The sequence below is a fragment of the Rattus norvegicus genome, chromosome X, assembly GCF_021556685.1.
Source record: "Rattus norvegicus strain SHRSP/BbbUtx chromosome X, alternate assembly SHRSP_T2T, whole genome shotgun sequence".
Classification (NCBI taxonomy): Eukaryota; Metazoa; Chordata; class Mammalia; order Rodentia; family Muridae; genus Rattus; species Rattus norvegicus.
In genome coordinates this window covers 66,137,926-66,156,796 of record NC_141554.1, presented here as the reverse complement: position 1 = coordinate 66,156,796, position 18,871 = coordinate 66,137,926, and the positions used below count along the sequence as shown (strand labels likewise).

Sequence of the window (18,871 nt, the reverse complement as noted above, 5' to 3'; positions counted from 1 at the left end):
GCTGAATGCTGAGCTGAGAAGAGACTGATTGTGGCAGGAGTGAAAGAATAGGATTCACATTATAATCAGTTCTGCAGAGCAGCTGAGCACTGTGAATAGTTATAATTTACTAGTCTGAATATTAAATTCTGTTGTTTCAGTCAAGAGGAAGAGTGGAGTGAATCATTGGATATTGGTCCAGTAGAATGATGACTTTTTGATTCACAGATGACAGTGACATCACTACAGAGCTGTATGTGGGCTAATTACATAGAATCTCACAAGTTTAATTTTATAGTATAAAAGAAATGGCTCCTGAAAAGAGTATCTATCTCACCTTCTTTTGCTAGAGGAGGGACCGACTGAGTAGTACCCCTTCCACTGGTCATGTATTTGACTCTTGAGCGCTGCTGCTTTGTAGGTAGATTAGTTACTTTTCTTGTCGCTATGATAAAATACCCCAAAAGAAACAAAGGACAAAGGATTTATTTTGGCACACAGTTGAAAAGGATACATGCTTCTATGGCTGGAGTTGTTGCTGGAAGAAATTGCATTAACAGAATCAAAGGAGTGTTATTTATTCTTTTATTGTTATGTCTTTAAAAACCTTTCTCAGTAGACTAATTGTCACTAGTCTTTTCTCTTTTTCTTCTATTATATGGCAGGTAGAATTATAATCTAGCTAGTGTCATCTTACTGGTTTAATATCCTGACAGAAAAGAACACAATACACTGGATTTACATTCTCAAGCTGCGGATAAGATTGAGACCAAAAGTTCTTAATCTTCCTATTCTAAGATACATATGGGATTTTGAACAGGGCAAGACTTCTTGGAGTTTGGAACTAAGGACATAACATTTAAACTTTTGTCCATTTGTTTGATTAAGCAAGTGTATGTGTGATTGAGTTGCTCACAAATTTACCTATTCCGTGTCTTCTTTTAGGATGGGTCAAACCTCCCTGCAACTCAGAGGGCCTATGCACCCGAGCAATTGCAGAAACAGGACAATTTAGCCATCGACACCCAGTACTACTTGGCCCAGCAGATCCACCCTGTTGTGGCTCGAATCTGTGAGCCAATAGATGGAATTGATGCTGTACTCATTGCATTATGGCTAGGTAAGTGTCCCAAGCTCATGAAAAGCCTCATAAAGTAGTAGTGATATGCATATTCCTCCTGTGTCCGTTAGGATCCCTGCTCGTGAAGCAAGACTGTGTCTGTTATCTTGTTTCTTGCTCTTTGTATTTACTTGGCTCGTCTATCTCAGCAGAATGTGAGGTCCACGTACTTGCTACCTTTCTAAGTCTGTGCCTACAGGTAATACTGAGCGAGTGCTGAGTGAAGAAAGAATTTTATGTACTAGTGTGCTCAGGGGGCTTCCATTTTTAAAGGTCTACTTAGTCGCCTTCCATTAATAAGGAGGCTAATGATTTTTTGCATTTTTTTATTCATCTTGTCGCAAGGTATTTTGTTAGAAAGTGAGAAAATGCATCTTTAACTTTTAGTTTTTACTTTAAAATTTCTAAAATTAGACTCACTGTTATTATCCAGAAATTGGATGGTTCCTAATTTATCATCATCTCCAGAGGTGGCAGCTAATCTTGAGGCACCAATGTCTCTTTGATTTTTTTTTTTTTACAGTTTTACCCCTATGCTATGTCATTATTGCCATCTTTGCTTTAAAATAGGCTTCTTAAACATCCCTCATTTCAATTCTATGTGGCCAGAACATAGTTATGTTGCTTTTAAGGTCCCTACTCTATTCTATAGTAAGCAAAGCAGAGTGTTTTTAAAGGACTGCTTAATAAAGTCCTTAGATGGTACCTCCTTCTCCATAAATCAAGGGCAGTAATGCTACGGACATCTCACAGTCTTTAGCGCTGACTATTTCACACTAGTTTCTAATTTCAACCTACATTAACCTTGTTCCTACTCTGCATTCCATGTTCTCTAATGTGTTGCTCATTTTCTCTCTTATTTGTTGGAAAAATTTTCTCTCACTTTAACCAAAATGTTGAGCTGGAGTGTCACAGGACATTGGCCATCTCTGGGGCCTGGTTTTTATATTAACAAGCCTCTGAAACTTGGTTGCACGTTGATGTTGTTTGTGGGTGATAGAATATAGTTGCTCTCACAGAGATAAGCTATATGCGTGATACTTAGCACGGGACTCGGAGTAGAGGGAGTGCTCAGCATGTGATGGTAAATCCACCTGCCATGCTACCTTCAGTATCCAGTGTAAATATGTCCATCTTCTTTCAGTCCACAGGATTTATGAGTAGGTAGTAGTCAGTGTGTCTTTGGAATGTCATTGGATTTTCCAAAGCTCATTATCAAATCACATATATTCCATCGTGCCCGTGTTGAATGTGTTTCTGAGATCAGCCCCGCCACCCCCATCCCTACTATCCCATCAGTGTCTGATCTGGAAGTGGAAACTCATTTTTGACATTTGCCTAAGCAAAACATAATTAGGAAGATAAAATTCTGCTACCAAAATAATCATATAATGTATTCTCCAAGTTGAGTTGTATTTGATGATGTTTATAAATCCTCAGCTGGGAGGAGGAAACTATAAATGCATGATTTTTAGCATCATGTTTTTGGTTATATATTGAGTGCTTACTCTGTTTGCTGTGATAAGTACTTTCCATATCTTATTCAGTCATCGTGACAGCCTCCTTTAGGCATATTGCATTAGCTCTATTTTACAGAGGAGGAAGCTAAGGTAGTTTATCATATAGTAAGTAAGTATGGAGCTGTAGTTAGAGTTTTGCTAAGCTCTGTGTGATTCTAAAGGTTTTGCTCCTGACCACTGTGCTAAACTTGCTCCTCAGCAGTAAATGGCATAGCTCTAAGAGACTGAAAGATGTTCTTTACCAGGAATGATGTGGGGGAGATTTGCAAGCATGAGGAGCTTTGCTTTGTGCCCTCTTAGCAGATCTAGTCCTTTATCTGCTCTCCCAATTTTTCCTTTGATTGTGTAATAAATAATCTAATCCAAAGGCAAACTATCCTGTCTGTCTTTGGTTTTGAGTCTCCCAGTGGTCAAGAATTGATAGGGAACCTTAACAATGAACACCATTTAACAGAAGGAAGTTCAGAGCACTGCGTTCCATCAAAAGAGCTGGACAGCAGAGCATCCTGAGTCTTTCCTGTATGCATAAGTTTGAGACCTACTTGTTATTTCAAGAGTGGTAACATTGGGAGGGGACTGGACTGATTTTGTTGATTCTGAAGGTCATAAATAAGATTCCATGGGAACAGATTTGTGTTTTGGATCCTGGGCTTCAATATCAGAGGCTTGTCTATTTATGCTAAATACATACTCTCTCATGAACATCAATCCTCAATAGTAGGCATAGTTTTAAAAAATCTTTTTAGTTTTTAACAGTTTTACTCCTTATTATTTACTTAAATCATAATAACTTGCTGCTTTATGAATCCAGTTTAAATAATTTGCAAAGCTCTATTGGCAGATTAATGAGTCCCATCTCTAGAGGTTTCATGTGCTATCTTTTATTATCTCAACTAATCTTAATTTGTAGAGGACACCTTTTAGTCTTGGACATGTCCTGTGAAATACCCATTCCTACTCCAAAATCAGAAAGGTGTGAAAGCGGTGGCTTGAACACAAGTTTTTAGTAGCCCCTTCTTCATGCCATGTAGTTGATTGAAGTCAGTGGAAGGTCTCCATCTTGAGACATGAACAAACTGCTGTTATTCTCTCACTCCAGCCTATTTCTCCTCTATTGGCCTCTTGATAATGGACTGTTTGTCAGTGTGAGAAGTTCTTGTCAATTGTGTAGTTATCCTCCTCTCCTGTGTCTCGTCTCCCATCCTCTCCATTACTAGCCCTACCAGTAACATATCTTTGAGCCTTTTATTGTTCCCTCTTTCTTCATGTGAAGTTCTGCATTAACAGTATCAGCAGGAAACATTAGTGTGTACTAGGCAGCAAAGCAGGCATTTGCTTCTGCCCTGTTAAGGAACTGCTTTTATCGGCACCCTTTATTTCTCCATTCCACATGAAAAATTAAGGTGGCTGTTCACTTGGGACTTTGAGCCCACCATTACAGGTTCTCTTGGAGTTTGTGGTTTTAGAGAGGGATAGGGAGGAGATGTGGAAGTAGTGGCATAGTAAGGGGAGTATGACGGGCTATGGGCTTTCTAAGAGGTGCAGCTATAGGCATAAAATTACTGTAATTTATTTTCAAAATTCTAAATCTGTTTTCTTTATGTAAAAAAAACTGCAGTTAGTGAACTGACATTGTTAAATCAGTTGAAGTGTACAAATGTATACATAAAATACAAGCCCTCCAACTGCCTAATCACAGACATAAAATAATTCTCTTGCTTTTAATGTAGTTTTTATCTTTGATTAATGAAATGCATAACAGTGTCGAAACTTTAGTGAAGTTTGATACTTTGTCCTTTTAGTTAATATAAAGAAATCACGAATAATGGTATAATTTCATTTAGGAAAATTATTAAGTTCATGAATTTTTTTTTAAGTCTCTTTTGTTGAAAGCACGTATATTTTTCAACTACCTTTTTCTTTCTCTAATGCCTTTATGCTACTTTCCTTGAAATAAAAGGCAAGCATCAAGTGTTGATTTTATCCTGTGGCTTTGCTTTGGAAATTCTCTATTTCTCTCCCATCAAGATGCCTCCTGAAGTCTGATGGCATGTTGCATGGCCAGATGTTCTATATGGGAAGGGCATTTTAGTGAAAAGGGAGAAAGAGGATAGTGTACTAAATAATTCAGTGAATAAGTCTGTTGAATTGAAAGAGAATAATTTGTTCTAATAACTAATGGTTCTCATTATCCCAGTATAAAATGTGTATCATTTTTCTGAAACTTATGTAAGATTATTACTATTGGACTTAAATAAAGTAAAATTTTACTTTTTCCATCTGTGAATAGGAAAAAATATAATATACTCTTCTAATACAATAGCCCTATGGGAAACATGGCCACTAAAAACTTGGAAGTCTTAGCTTTTGTTATCTAGACTATAGGTTTTTCCCTCTAGCTCTAATGAAAACTTTCTATGGTCTGTGGATAAAATATTCAAAGTGTGCTCAAACATCCAAATAGTCTTCAGTTCCTCAAAGACCAGACTAGTGGTAAGGGTAATTTAAAATTCATTCTAGCATTTCACCTTTCAGTAAATTTTTATTTTATACTTAGTTGTACTTAGAATTAATCTTTTTCTTCAATGAGCAATGAGTTTTATAAAGTACATTGCTTTATAGTCAATGCTAGATTTTAAGCATTGTTTATGTGGGTAGTTTTCTTATTGGTTCTGTGAAATTATTGGTATTTGTAGAATTGAGAATTTCATATCTGAAAATATTGCTTATAAGACAGAATGCAGTTAATCCCTTGTGTTCCTGAGTGAAAAATACAAGCAAAATGGCTCTAGCTGGTCATGCTGGTCATGGTATTGAATACCTGTAGGTCCTAGCCCTAGGGAAGCAGAAGCAGAAGGGATTGGTGGGTATTCTGGGACAGCCTGGTTTCCATACAAAGACCTTGGTCTCAATGAAATGAAATAAAATAAAATAAAATAAAATAGTTCATGCCACTGATGTTACAGAAGATAGTTTTTGTGAATTGACATGGCCCAGTACTTTTCTAAAAATAAATGCAGTAGTGAGTAAACAATATTTGGGAATGGTTTGGACACTCTCGTGGAAATATTTCTCCAAAAATATGATGGAAGGCATAGAATGATAAACATGTGCTACGGAAAAACAATGATGCCACTAGCAGGCACCTTAAGTATTAGTTTGTCGAAGGGTTTTTTTTTCCTTGATTAAGCTCCCATGGGAGCATCTATATGTCACCATCATATTCAAGCCTCACATCTTGATAGTTGGTGAGAAACTCTTCTTACATGCTGGGCTTCTGTCCCTAGACCATTATCCAGTGACTCCTGTTCCTATTCTGATTGACTTGTGTATTCTTTGAACATCTTAATGTCAGTCCTCTTATGACCAGCATCATGGGAGACTTTGAAGGATACAAAGGCAAGATAGAGCTTTGGGTTCTTTCAATTAACTTCAGGCCAAGTGATTATTAGTTTATTTCACTCTTTGTAAGAATGTTTAGTAGACCTCACAGCCTGTTTCCAAAAGACATAAAATAAAAGGTTATTAAAATGGCGGGAAAAGGTTACTTAAATTAAGTCTTCCCCAAATGACAATGAAAATTATGTTGCTTGTCCTAGCTATGTTAGCTTACTTCTGTAATCCTACCACTCTGGAAGCTAATGCAGGAGAAATAAGTTTAAAGCCAGCCTGGGACATGAGACCCTGTCATAGTTACTTTTCTATAGATAAAACACAATGATCAAGTCAACTTAATAAAAGAAAGAGTTTAAATGGGCTTGGAGTTTGAAAGTGTTGGAGTCTATGACTGCAGGACAAAGGCTTGGTGGCAGGCAGCTGGAGTAACAGTGAGAGCTCACATCTTGATCCACAAGAGTGGGCAGAGAACAGACTGAAAATGGTGTGAATCTTTCGAAGACTCAAAGCCATACTTCCTAATCCCTCCCAAATAGTTTCTATAACTTGGCACCAAGTATTCAAATATAAGAGTCATTCTTATTCAAGTCACCATGGACTCTATCTCAAGAAATAGCAAACCATAAAGAGAAAACAAAAAATAGGGATGTGGGTATAACTGTGTGGTAGAACAATTGCCTATCATGTGAGAGGTCATAGATTTGCTCTCATCACTATAAAATCTTGCTAATAGAAAAATGGGTAAAACATAGTAAGAAAACTAAATGTTTCATACTAAGGTACCTAAAGTGTATTAAATATATGTGTATAAATAAGACAGGAAGGGTTAAAGTGGTAAGTTGTTGGTTCCTCTTTGCTGTCAAATGTCAAAACTTTATTGCTTAAAAACATAATTTGAACAAAATCATAAAGAGGAAGCAGTTAAAAAATTACTAACATATTAGAATAGAAGCCTAAACCATTCTAGGATCCTTTCACCCCATCTATTAGTATATTTGGAAAAGCAGAGGGCTTTTTGTGAACTAGGTAATCATTAGCCTGTTATTTATTTTCCAAATTTTATTTAGTATAAGGTATTCTATCAATTTTCAGATTCAAATGAAGGAATAAAGTTACTTCTAAAGGTTCTGCTGAACTACTATATAGATTGAGCATCCTGAATCTGAAATGTTTCAGTCAGAAGCCTTTAGCACTAACTAGTACCTAGCTATTACTGTGAATGATTTAATAGTTCCTTAACTCTTCCTTTTTTTTTTAGTTAAAAAAAAAAAGAAAGACAGAAACCAAAACCAAACCCCCTCCAAAAACCTTTATGTGGTATCAAATTTCACAACTGCTCTCATGTGACAGTTCATAATCAAAATACAAGCGCATTGAAAGTATTGCATAAAATTATGTGTGGGTTATGCATACAAGGGTTATATGGAGAGTAAAAGAATTTTGTATTTAGACTATCAACACAGAATCTTGTTATATATGTGCAAATTTGTTCAAATTCTAGGTCTGTGCCCTGAACCACATCTAGTTGCAAGTGTTTCAGAAAAGGCATACTCAGCCAGTACACATTTCATTCATTTAAAACTCATACTCGGGTGTAGCATTAAGACATTTTGAGTTGAAGTCATGAATGTTGCCCAGTAGGAATTTGTTACTGTTGAGATTTTGGAGAGCCATCTCTTTCAAAGCAGTGTACATATTGGGTTAGCAATATAGACTTCGAACATCTCCTAGTCCACATAGTTTTTTATTATTATTATAAATAGGAGTTACATATTTTTAATCAGGAACGACTATATAAAGTCTGAAGAATGCTCTACAATCAGTTTTTAGAACATTTCTATCACCTCTGACTACTCCATTCTTTCTACTTTTTCCCAGTCAACACTCCTACAGCAGCAACACTCATCTGATTTCTATCACCGTAGATAAATTTTTCCTAGTGTATAATTGTATGTAAATGATTTTCTACAGTATGGACTTGTTATGTTCAATTTCTTTGATTTCATGTAATATTTTTGATCTATCGTGTTTCTTGTATTGGTATTCATTTTTTTTTCAATTCCGAGTATTATTGCTGATAGATTAATTTCCTTCAACCTGATTTTCACTTGGGACTATTAGAATAAAACTGGGCATTTTGTCTACACAGCTGTTTATGGAGATAGCATTGGCTCTTTAAATTTTCACTATATTTTCTTAAGTTCTAAACTTGTATTTCATGTATTGTTTTCTAGTAAGGCCAGATACTTATAAGCCTAGATTCATGCAAAAGAAACTGATTTACCTAAGATGATTTTTTTAAATTTAAGAATGACAATAGCAAGTCTATTAATTGGCTTCCCTAGTACCCTTGCTGACTCTTATTACAAACAGCTGCTTGCGGGTACCAGTTACTTCCTTTCCCAATTAGAATTTCATCTGTACAGATTTTCCATTTTCCCACTTGCATGGTGAGTATATGGAACTAACTGCCTTTCTCTGGTTATTTGTGGTTGTATTGAGACCTTATTTTTCTTTTGGAAGTAGGGAAAAATATTTGATCAAATACATCACAATACTTCTCAGATAAACAAGACTTGGTAATAAATAGTTTAAATATTTGAGAAGAGACATGAACATTGTAGTCTAAGATGGTTTTTAAAATACAATAGCAGAAAAAGTAATTGTGTGTCAAATGTTAAATAAATTGTGTGATTATGACTGGCGATATTAAGTTAAAACTGAACTGCTATGCTCACCCACCCAGTCAGTGCCTCTGATGCTTCCTTCTATAAATATGCCTTTGAAACTGAGAGCTTTGATCCTGTTGCCAAAATAATGTAAGATCCTAGAAATTTTCTAATTATAAATGACAGTATTTTAATTTCATTCTACTACCTCTCTGTCCTTCCCGTCTCAGCACAAGTGACTTGATCACCACAAGTCGCAGGATTGAAATAAGCATACATCTCATCATCTCTAGTTATTGTGGGGAAACCACAGCTGTTCTGCCAGACAATTAGTTTCCAAAGCCCACTCAAGTTACCCCCTTTTTTATTCTCTGCCTGACCAAATGATTCAAGTCACCTATTTAAAGGCAGTCTAGTAGAAGTTTCCTTTCTCAAACAGGACTTAAAGTTTGTTTCTTTAAACCAATTGTTCAGAGAAAGCTGTCCTAGGAGAGGTAAGGAATTTGGAATTCAGTTTTACATCTCTTGCTGAGCTTTCCTAGGGTTACACACTGTGAGCAGTTTAATATTAATTACAGAACGTATATGCAGGCAGGGCAAGCGTGATGGTAAAGATTGTGCTTTAAAGGCATTTTTGACAGCTTTTAATTTTGGGTTGTCACACAAAGGGAGTTTTCTGCTGCTGGTCTTTTTTGCACTCTTAAAATTCAAAATCTCCACCTCTAGGTGGCAGCACCAGATACTTTTTTCCTGTTTGAGGCCAGCTTTAATAAGTTCCAGTATAAGTAGTAAAATGTTCAAGTTTACCAAAACTTTGAAATATTCTATGAGTCTTTGGTTAAATTACTTCATGTGCTGAGTCAGTTTGGGACTTGTTACAGTCTGGGTTTTCCAGTTTTCTGAAAGGATTTGTGACACTCCCCCCCCTCCCCCCGTTTTGAAACCCAGCTTTACACAAGTAAACCTTCTTCAGTTTGCCTGTTACATGTGTAATTTTCCTTCCAAGAAAACTACTTGTTTAATGATGTTTTAATGTTAAAGAGCATGTACAAAGAATGTTGCAGGCTTGATTATTTAAAAGTTAATTGCAGTTTATTTTGCTTTTGTGTTATTAAACATTATCAAGCACCATAGCTAAGCAAGTACAAGATTCTTTCCTTGAAACAGTTCAGCCCGAGAATAAGTCTGAAGTAATTAACTAGCCCAGATGGCCTAGTTACTGCCATGGGAAAATAGTGGTCATTTCCGGAATTCAACATCTAAAGTAGATACTGCATAAGGCTTGATATTTTTTCCCTCATAGTTAGAGATTTTTTTTTTTGGGTGTTCCTCCGTCAGTAGCAAATAGGCCATGTCCTTTCCTGGTTAACTCATCAGGCAGGCAGGCAGGCAGGCATCAGGCAGGCAGGCAGGCAGGCAGGCATCAGGCAGTCAGGCAGGCAGGCATCAGGCAGGCATCAGGCATCAGGCAGGCAGGCAGGCAGGCATCAGGCAGGCAGGCAGGCAGGCAGGCATCAGGCAGGCAGGCAGGCATCAGGCAGGCAGGCAGGCATCAGGCAGGCAGGCAGGCATCAGGCAGGCAGGCAGGCATCAGGCAGGCAGGCAGGCATCAGGCAGGCATCAGGCAGGCATCAGGCATCAGGCATCAGGCAGGCAGGTGGCAGGCAGGTGGGCTACCAGTGTGCTCTTCCATGTACTCAGGTGTGCCAAGTCAGCCGCGGCTGGTAGAGCAGGACTAGGGGACAGCGCCTGGTCAATTGTGTACCTGTACAACCCAGCATGGTGGTGTTCCTTTGTTTTTAACTGTAATAGCCAGAAACTGGAAAGAACCCAGATGCCCTTCAACAGAGGAATGGATACAGAAAATGTGGTACATCTACACAATGGAATATTACTCAGCTATCAAAAACAACGAGTTTATGAAATTCGTAGGCAAATGGTTGGAACTGGAAAATATCATCCTGAGTGAGCTAACCCAATCACAGAAAGACATACATGGTATGCACTCATTGATAAGTGGCTATTAGCCCAAATGCTTGAATTACCCTAGATCCCTAGAACAAACGAAACTCAAGACGGATGATCAAAATGTGAATGCTTCACTCCTTCTTTAAATGAGGAAAAAGAATACCCTTGGCAGGGAAGGGAGAGGCAAAGATTAAAACAGAGACTGAAGGAACACCCATTCAGAGCCTGCCCCACATGTGGCCCATACATATACAGCCACCCAATTAGACAAGATGGATGAAGCAAAGAAGTGCAGACCGACAGGAGCCGGATGTAGATCTCTCCTGAGAGACACAGCCAGAATACAGCAAATACAGAGGCGAATGCCAGCAGCAAACCAGTGAACTGAGAATAGGTCCCCCGTTGAAGGAATCAAAGAACTGGAAGAGCTTGAAGGGGCTCGAGACCCCAAAAGTACAACAATGCCAAGCAACCAGAGCTTCCAGGGACTAAGCCACTACCTAAAGACTATACATGGACTGACCCTGGACTCTGACCCCATAGGTAGCAATGAATATCCTAGTAAGAGCACCAGTGGAAGGGGAAGCCCTGGGTCCTGCTAAGACTGAACCCCCAGTGAACTAGACTATGGGGGGAGGGCGGCAATGGGGGGAGGGTTGGGAGGGGAACACCCATAAGGAAGGGGAGGGGGGAGGGGGATGTTTGCCCGGAAACCGGGAAAGGGAATAACACTCGAAATGTATATAAGAAATACTCAAGTTAATAAAAAAGAAAAAAGAAAACTCCTGTCCCCACCTCTTTTTTTTTAATTAAAATTAGCATTGGAAATTGATTAATGATTATCAATCAGAATAGTTAGAGCTGCTTACTCCTACCTGCAGATTAATCAACATATTCTGTGAAAATATCCTCTTGTATTCACAAGTAGAGAGTAATGAATTAGGAGCATTTATCTGTTACTGTGGAGAACTGTGGTTTCTCACATTCAGTTCCTCTATCCTCTTGAACGTTAAAAATGAGGGTGTGTATTCTCCATAGTTTGCTTATTTTTTTTTTTTAGAAGGCAGATAACTTGTAAACTAAAAGTGATGGCCTTTGCCATATATCACAGTAATTTATATCACTCATTATCTGCATTGTTCTGAAAAAATATTTTAAAACTTTTCTTATATGCTGCCTTATTAGGTAATACTTTAATTTCCATGAGGCATAGTTATTAAGTTCATGTATAGCATGAACGTGTATTTCATGTGACTATAGATTGAGTTGTATCCATTTACTACTTTGTGTTACCACTGAACTAAGCTTACCCTTTCATTCTCTCATTTGAAGTTCAAAACTGTATGGCTGGTGACAATTGCAGGTGAGAAAGCTGAGGTTCCACATCACAGTTATCTATTCTTTGTTTGCCACCTTGCTATGCTGAAATCACTTGCCCCAAGAAGTTTTAATTACTATGTGTCACTTGAGTGACCATAGAGAATATAGATAGATAGGAGTTTGATAAATCCAAGGAGTGAAATTTGACAGATAGGCTTTGAACAAGGGGAAATTAAATTGGTAAAAATGTTTTATTTCTTCAAATAGTCCATGGAAACAAGAGAGTATATACATTTATTTATTTTTTTGTTACAAATGAAATGTAGAAATTGCATTTGGCTTCAAGACTTTTGAATGTATGTAGACCTATGAAATGTGTAGATCCATCGTTGTATACATTTTAAGTTTATGAATTTCAGACACACAGAGAACATGATGCTATACTTTGTCTCAGATGCTGCTACTGAATTATAACCACTGAATTAGATTGCAACATACATGCTGTTAACTATTGAGCCAAGATGAAATCGACCGCTGCATTGAAATCAAGTTTTGCAGTTGTGTCTGCATTTGAAGGAGTCATAATGGCAGCAAACCTATTTTCTTTAATGGGATTTTTGTTCTGTTTTCAGTTTTAATGGTTGCACTTTATTTTAAGAGTATATATTAATAACAGGATATAATTATTTGAGTTTTTGTGCAACTGGAGAAAATCCTATGAAATGCTTTGGAACCAGTATATGCAGTGACATGTTTCTACATTGTGTTGTTAGAGTTACTAGTTTGATTCATAATCTCTAATAAACAGAGAAATAGTTTGTCCACATGATCTCGAGTTCAAGTGGTTTTTACCTGTGTAAATACAAACTTAGAAATGATGTTTTTGTTAGAATTTACTTTGGGGATATTTTAGTTTGGATGAATACTCATAAATTTGTTTTTCTTTTGCTTGATAGGACTTGACTCCACTCAATTTAGAGTTCATCAGTATCACAAAGATGAAGAGAATGATGCTCTCCTTGGTGGTCCAGCACAGCTAACTGATGAAGAGAAATACAAGGATTGTGAAAAATTCAAATGCCTTTGTCCTTCATGTGGAACTGAAAATATTTATGATAATGTCTTTGAAGGCTCGGTTAGTTATTCCATTTTGTTTCTGTCTTTCATTTTGTTTGGAAACCAGTACAGAGTGCCCTTCCTTACACCTAAGAGAACACACACACACACACACACACACACACTGAATATATAAAGATAATCTAGATGTTTCATTTATGTCTTTAAAGAATTTTAGCTATGTGAGTTCTGTTTTCATAGCTTCATTTCTGCTGAGAAATTCTTAATCGAATGTGCTTTAATAATTGTTTTTGCCTTCTTCCAGTGCTTGACCTTTTTTTTAAATGGACTCTCTTCAAAATTCTCATTATCTCAAAATATTTTTATTAGAACTCCTTAATTAGTAACCTGTGTTTTCCTGTTACCAACCCCCCCACTTATTTAAACAGAGCAATACCTGGGTTTATCTTAAATCAAATTAACAAGTATTAGGTGTTTGGGAAAGTTGTTGTCTTTACATGTCCCTCTCACCTCTTTGTTTTTACAGAGGTACTTTTTAGTATCTATTTTGTGGTCTTTCCATATCAGATGTTTAAAAAAATAACAAGGAGACATTCCTGTCAAGGAGTACTGCCAAAAATGTATCATTGACCTTGGATCAGAACTTGAAACGTGGCCAATTCCCTTTATTTCACTGCAGTGTTAAAAGTGTGCTAGCCATTGGCAAATGAGTAGGCAGCAGAACTCTGAAACCTTGAAACTGAAGGAAAATACATCCTTTATCTAAATTAAAAGTAATTATTTTAAGTTAATTTGGACAAACAGCAGATGTTTTGCATTTTTTGAATCAAAACAAAGCAGCTTTTGGAAGCAAGTGCAAGGAAGAGGCAGCCACAGATCAGCAATACTTGCTAAATCCTTGAGTTTTGCTTCATTACAGCTGTAAATAAGATAGTTAATTGCATGGAGGCTTGACGACTTGCAGATGGGCTAACTGTGGAAGAGCCGATGTCAAGCTCCGAAATCTCTTCCACCTGGAATTGCTTAGCTTGTCGGGTAGGGTTATACAGCAGATTGGAGGAGGAAACCAACCAAGATGTTTAAGTATCCAGAAGGAAAACAAATGCTCCAGAAACCCCAACAGTTTTCCTATATCTTATATTTGTTTTGTCTTTGTTGAAAATAAACTGTGACACAATAGACTATTTCTCCAACTGCTAATAGTTACTCTTCCAGACTTATACTCCTCTCAGCATCCTTTCCCAAATAATCTCGATTCTTTCAAAGGACAAGAATTTTAAATTTGCCAGTCTTAGATTAAAAGAGATTGCTTTACTACTTTTGTAGTATGGTGTTTTCACAGTTTAGATTCTTCTGCTGTTTCAGTTGAGGCAGTAATAGCAAACTAATGTTGTATAAGGGTTCTTGCTTTATCTTCAAGTTTGTAATGAATGACAGCGAATTAAAATTTTTGATAAGTGTCTCTAAACACTTTATTTTTGGTAACATGATTTCCCTGGTATTTTTAAAGAGGAAATGACCTTCTCTGTAGTAGTGAGTTCATGGTTTTCCTTTTGACTTTGTAGTTCATTGTGATGATTGCAAAAGAATATATGGCACATACTTCTAGTGGGAGGCCCAAAGACATAAGTAATGAGGAAAATAGAGTTAAAAACTCACCTATAAAAGTGTTGTGTGCCAAGAAAAAAAGAGAAAGTTTCAGGCATATCATTTTTTTCTGGTAATAATAACCTTTTGTGTACTTGTTTCTGTAGGGAATGGATATGGAGCCCAGCTTGAATCGTTGCAGTAATATTGATTGTAAGGCTTCACCAGCGACCTTTATGGTACAGTTGAGCAACAAATTGATCATGGACATTAGACGTTGCATTAAAAAGTACTATGATGTAAGTATCTGTAATAAGACATTACACTTGGTTTACTGAGGTTTAATAATTGTTTTATAGTTTTGTTGAAGTTGAAAACACTTGGGAAATTCATAATAGAATACTACTAATAAGATGTGACACACTATAACTTAAAAAACTTGTTTACATTTACTTATTTGTGTGCGTGTTGGGCGGTGGTACAAGATAATGCCTGTTAGATGACAACTTGAGGGAGTTGGTTCTCTCTTTCCATCAAGTTGTTGCCAAGAGATCATCACACTTAGGCTTGGTGGTAAGACCTTAACCACCTAAGCTATCTCATCTGCTCTAAGCATGAAATTTTATTCTAGTAGTATGATAAAAACTTTGATTTTTCTCACAAATGTCATATCTCTTTAATTACTGAAGAGGATTAAGATTAAAAGTTTGATTTTTAGAAAAGTGAAAGTATATTCAGGAATTTTATTTTCATTTTATCATTGCTTAGAGAACTGAATTAAACGATAACTCAGATCTTTGGCTGGAATTGGAAAAAAAATACCAATATTGCCTATCTCCAGCAAGTAGAGTCAGGATGTCATGGGTAATGGTTTTTGTAGGTTGACCACTGCCCAGTACTTTGTGTTCACATTACAATCTAAGCCAATTTCTTGATTAGTTTTCTGAAGAACTTAAAAGAACCATCTTTTAAATTGAAATGCAATTTGAGATTTCAAAGAGGACATCTTATTTTTATATATGTACAATAAAAATTTCAGAAGAGTTAAGTAAGCTATCTTTGTTTTATTCTGATTTTTTGTTTTGTTTTCTGAACAGATTTCAGATGAATGAATTTTTTCTCTTTAAAAATTAAAATTTAAAAGGACTGCATTTCTCATTTTTTGTATGTCATATCATTTGTCATTTAAACAAATTTTCTGTCACTTCAAAATTCACTATAAATTTTAAATGACTGTGTTGAGCTACACAAGAAACCATGTCTATAAAAACAAGACCAACGACTGTATTGACAAGGCAGTTAAAGAAATGTTGAAGTACTATTAGATAAGACCCATGACTTTATGATTCTATATTTTTTAGTTCCTTGATAATGAAGAAGTAACATAGCGTTTTTCTTCTTTGAAACACATTTGAAGTAATTTGAAACATGTTTCACATAATAAGAAATATAACAATATAAAAATAGATAGTAGATGATTAAGATGAAGAATGAGAACGCAGAGTCCCAATATGATTTGGCATGGAATAATTTGTATTTACATTTAAAGAAAATAAGTAGGTTTGCCTGTTTTTAAATAATAATTATGACTACATTTTGGGAAACTCTGCAAAGTTTTAGTGAATAAAGCTGTGCTGGACTTAATGAAGAGCTGGATGGAAATAAAGGTTATCTATGGGCTCACATTCTGCAGTGTATGAGATGTTCAGCTCATGAAATGTTAGACCTTTATTTAGCATGAAGAACCCAAATCAAAACTATTCAGCTTCTCATTTACAGGCCTTATTGAGCAAAGTATAATTCTTGACTCTTGGGACGAATCCTGACTTTTCCATCTGTGTTTAGTCTATCAAAAGCTTCACCATGGAAATGTTAATGATAAAAGCAATGCTTCTAGCTCCTAGCTGTTTTGACTAAGTTGAGAATAGGAAGAAAAATGATCCATATAATTAGAATGTGTCCAAACCCAAAGATGAATTTGTAATCTAATTGTATGTGGTGGTGGTGGTGGTGGTGGTGGTGGTGGTGGTGGTGGTGGTGGTGGTGGCGGCGGTGGTGGCGGCGGCCGCCTTTGTTACAGAAGCATTTTGTAAGCTAAATAATCACCTTTTGGAAACCAGGTATTTAAAATGAAGTTGTTAGAGTTCTTACTTTCTCTTATCCACCAACTTTCTCTGAAACAAACAAGTGAAAGTTTTTCTGCACTTGAAATGCTTACTTGATTGACTTTGTTAAGATATTTCTAGTTAAAATATCCAAATGTTACTCTTGTCCTTAGAGATTGGTAGAACTGTTGATTCTCAAAAATGAGAAACTTCTCTACTTTCTGATCTAATCATAAGTGACCAAATAGAAGAAAAATAACTCCTTCCTTTCTTTTCTTGGTATCATGCTGAGGTTGTATATGAAGAGTATATTTTAAAAGTAGGTGAGAGACAGTTCTATTTTCTGTTGTCTTCAGACACAATGCAACATTTGCCAGCAGAAGGGTATGATATTGAGTTTTTTGGTTAACCAAGCCTCAAGTGACACTGTTTAGTGTGATGTCTGATAATTAATGGCAATCTATCTAGATACTTACACAGCAAGCATATTTGAAAGGATATTGAGATAAAATACTGAGATTAAATGAATTTTTTTCTGAAGCATGTTACCAAAATGGCTACTTCATATTTTATAATATTCAAAAACACTCACTGAACAGAAGAAGCACTTATTTGTGGACCTCAGATAACATTATATTTATTTTAGCTTAGAATTACAGCAAGAGAAATCAATGTACACCATGAAAAGATGTCATTCTTAGAGGAGGAACTTGGAAGAAAGTTAGGTGAAATTTAGCACTTGACCGAACCATATAACCTGCCAAGGAACATAGTTTTAGATTACTATGAAATTAGGTTGCCACGAAAAAAAAATTAGACTCACAAAGTATACTTCTAAATCATTAGCATTTTGGAAAAATGCATCATATGCTCTTCATTCGTGCATAAGTAGTCCTGACTGGATGAGTGACCTTTTCCCAAATCTACGGATCTCAGAATTAACCGATCCATATCCCAGCGGAATCTTTTAATACTCACTCCTTTAGCAGTAGGAGATACTTTGTTCATTCTATACAACCCTGAGTGTAGGCTTGGAATCCTCGTTTCCATTAACATGCACATCTTCACATGCATAGAAATGTACAAGACACTGAACAAACACAGTTTTCAGTAATGTATTAATTTACCTAGGAAAGACAACTTTGTATTTTACTTCAAAGTTTGGTGAAATGTTAAAAATGACATGGCATAAAAAAGCCTTAATTCAAAATTGATTTCATGCTTGGAGCTGTGTTTGCTACTCTGTTAATACTGAACTGATTTTTTTTTAAATCATAAGAAGGCAGATTAATCTCTAAGTGTTTAAGGATTTTTTTTGAGATTCAAGTTTAGAATGAAAAATTGATAGCATGTCCTCCCTTAAATTTTTTCCCCAAGAGCAAACACACACACACACACACACACACACACACACACAAAGGGAGAGAAGCACTAGCTAATCTAAATTGGGAAATGAAGAGGGCTTTTTTTAAGCATGAAAATTTCATCATCTTGTCAGCTGGCAGAATGCCTGCTGTGTGGATTCACAAAGGCTAAGAATTACACTTTCATGAAATTTTCCTCACTAACTGCCCTGGTTAATTTGAAAGATAACCCACTGTTCTAATTCATTCCTCAATTGGGCGGTGCAGGTTTTATCTTTGATCTGACAAAGCATTTGTGTTAATCGTTTTGGCCCTCCACTAGACACTCTTGGGATTGTGCTTTTACAATAAATGTGTCTGTGATAGCTCTTTAGTCTATTATACTTACAATAGATCCATAGAACTGGTAATTAATTCTCCACTGCTTTGGAAATGGGAAGAATAGGTGTAGCTCTGTCAAGTACTGCTGGGAAGTTTGTTTAGCTGGTTCCTTTCTGAAGTGTTCCCCTCAACTGTCCAAAAAAGCGAATCTGAGATTGAAATGTTAACATATCCTGATGCCTTGCTGATGAGCGGGAAATTAAACCCATTTTAGTACCTAGGAAGGGGGTGGCGTGTCTGGTTACTATCAGTTACTATGTGGCCTGAACCCTTATTTGAATACTTACATGGAGTCAAACCTTTCCAAAGGTGGAACCTGTGACAGACACAATGAAGAGAGTAAACCCAAATGTGTGCCCCAGTTCTCATTATAGAGTGGTTAAGG

At 36.4% G+C, this 18,871-nt stretch overlaps 1 protein-coding gene across 2 annotated transcripts in view; it reads left to right on the top strand.

The window, feature by feature from the left end:
• Pola1 (DNA polymerase alpha 1, catalytic subunit) overlaps positions 1 to 18,871 on the top strand; it is a 319,474-nt gene that overhangs the window by 148,153 nt on the left and 152,450 nt on the right. For both annotated transcript variants that reach the window (XR_015646455.1, NM_053479.1), the window contains 3 exon segments: positions 925 to 1,099; positions 12,929 to 13,107; positions 14,804 to 14,935. Coding sequence is in view for 1 of the 2 variants with exons in the window: in NM_053479.1 (NP_445931.1) it covers positions 925 to 1,099; positions 12,929 to 13,107; positions 14,804 to 14,935 (486 nt within the window). In the remaining variant the exon portion in view is untranslated.